The 2,168-nt window shown below is 50.7% G+C and overlaps 1 protein-coding gene across 3 annotated transcripts in view; it reads left to right on the forward strand.

Moving 5' to 3' along the window:
• The window catches only part of LOC107268126 (dachshund homolog 2), a 148,313-nt gene that overhangs the window by 69,876 nt on the left and 76,269 nt on the right, over positions 1-2,168 (forward strand). For all 3 annotated transcript variants that reach the window (XM_015740582.2, XM_015740584.2, XM_015740583.2), the window contains exon 3: positions 1,454-1,676. In XM_015740582.2, coding sequence (XP_015596068.1) covers positions 1,454-1,676 — 223 coding nt within the window. The remainder of the gene's footprint in view (positions 1-1,453; positions 1,677-2,168) is intronic.

The following is a 2,168-nucleotide window of genomic DNA, read 5'->3' on the forward strand; positions in this document are numbered from 1 at the left end:
GGGGGGGGGGAGTGGGGAGTGGGGGTGGCGAAGAAAAAGGCAGAAAATAGAAAAACAGTAAGAATAAAGAGGCACCAGTCCCGAAAGAGAAGCGGGTGGTCACGGAGAGAGCTCGGTACGAAGCTGGAAGCAAAGAAAGAAAGAAAAAAGAAAGTGTGCGGCATCGCGTGAACACGCGCGTTTTCTTGGCCCGTACGAAATCTTTCTCTCGTACGTGCTGCGCGAGGATTCTTATTTAAAGCGAACCTGCCAATTTGCTATCGAGAGAGAAACGCCGTCGATTTTCTACGATCGAAGACGAGTTGGCCGATTTCGATAGGTCGAATCCCTCACCGAGCCTGGATCATCCTACAATATATCGTTTGGAGAATCGATTCTTTCGAAAAGTCATCTCTCCTCTCTGGCCATGTAGATTCGAGGAATCGAGTGCGAGGTCGCAACGAAGAGGTCACTAATTAAGGGCATGATGTGGCGCTAGTCCTATCGTGCCGCACCATCTTCAAGTATAACGCAACCGTCCAGCCACGCCGATTCGATCCGCCCACCAATATCGATCCGATCGACGTCCTTCGTTATCGCCTAATGAGTTCGATATTAATTGAATTGGGCAAACAGAGCGTCTAACCTCTGACCTTCGCCTTCTCTTAGAAGAAACTTTTTCGAACGAAGAATGCAGGTTTTAAGGGGCGAAGGCGAAAAGTCAAAGCATCACGGCCCCGTAGGATTTTTCAGCGACGTGGCGACGGTAGCGACGTTGTGCAGGAACCCATAACAAATGACAACAAGGCGGTATCGCATCTTGCGCTGACGGAACACCATCAGTTGGACCAAGGGTGGTTCCGCGACCCGCCGAAGGCCTGTCGCATCAATCAGAAAACGTGACCGAGCATACATTATCGCCATGGGTGCAGGGGTATGTTCGCAAGCTCAGTCAATTTTCTCTGATGCGAACAGTGGTTGGTCCTTGCGGTATAAACCGGATTCTCGGGAGTTTAGTGGAATTTAGTGAAAAATAAAGAATTCGGCTGGACTTAAATTTTGAAAAATTCGGAGCGCTTGGCGAAAGTCGAGAAAGTCGACGGAATATCGGGAGGAAGGACGTAGGCAGTGTATACTATAATAATATGCATACGCGAATGAATGGCGAAGTTGGTAAGTCTTTGTACAAACAGAAGGAAAATGGTGGAGATTATATGCAGACTGTGGCTGCGCGGCGATGTGATTGATATTTGGTTAAGCGGCCGACGATCCATCAAGTCTACAAAAGCGCTCTTTATCCTCGCTACCCTGGAAGCTACACGTCTCTTGTCCTACCCTCCGGTTGCGTTCCGATATTTTCTCCATGGTCCAACGACATGTCCTTTCGGCTTGTAATATACTATAGATATCTAAGACTCATACAGTGTGTGTACCAAGCGCAACCCTAAGGACTCGTCTTGCTTTGTTGTTTCAGACGTGCCGCGAATGGAGAAGTCGCCACTCCTGGCCAACGGCTACAACCATCCACCCACGCACCTGAGCCACATGCAGTTCATGCAGCTGGGTGGTCATCCTGGCGCTGGACACACGGCCATCCTTTCCCCGGCCAGTTTACCTCATCACCTTCAGGCTCAGGCCAGGGCCGAGCAAAGCCTCAAAGTCAACCCGAATATGCCGAATATGGAAGCGTTCGCGAGGTCAGTTGCTTTCGTGTCTTATATTGGCTGAATGTTCCTTGTTTTACTCCACAAGTCGGGGGGTGGTAATGTGCCTTCGGTAGGGTGGCTCATTAGAAAGTAATGATAACTGGGAATTCGAGGGGGAGGGTCTTCGGCAAGGAAAAGCCAAAAAGCACAAAGATGCTTTGGTTCTGTAGCGAAAGGTGTTTTTCACTCGAAACGGAAAGAGGGAGGCTCCGGCTGCTTTCAGTCTAATCTGATTCAGCGCCCGGTTACATTAACGATATTTCGGAAATAACGAACCGCCGCAGCGGGAAACATTTTCATTAACTTCACTTTTCCGCCCCCGGGGGCCTGGAGGAACGGCTGAATGTTGCGGCCCTGCGAAAGGGGCGCTCGCCGAGGAGCTAGTCGTCAGGGGCTGCGTCTGAGTTGGTTCCCTCATTCCGTATCTGCTTGGCAAGGGTAGTCGCAGCGCGCTGGTTGTGTCGGGGTGGTCGGGGTGGTCGA

This window comes from Cephus cinctus, unplaced genomic scaffold (genome assembly GCF_000341935.2).
Source record: "Cephus cinctus unplaced genomic scaffold, Ccin1 Ccin1_scaffold0471, whole genome shotgun sequence".
NCBI classification, from domain to species: Eukaryota; Metazoa; Arthropoda; class Insecta; order Hymenoptera; family Cephidae; genus Cephus; species Cephus cinctus.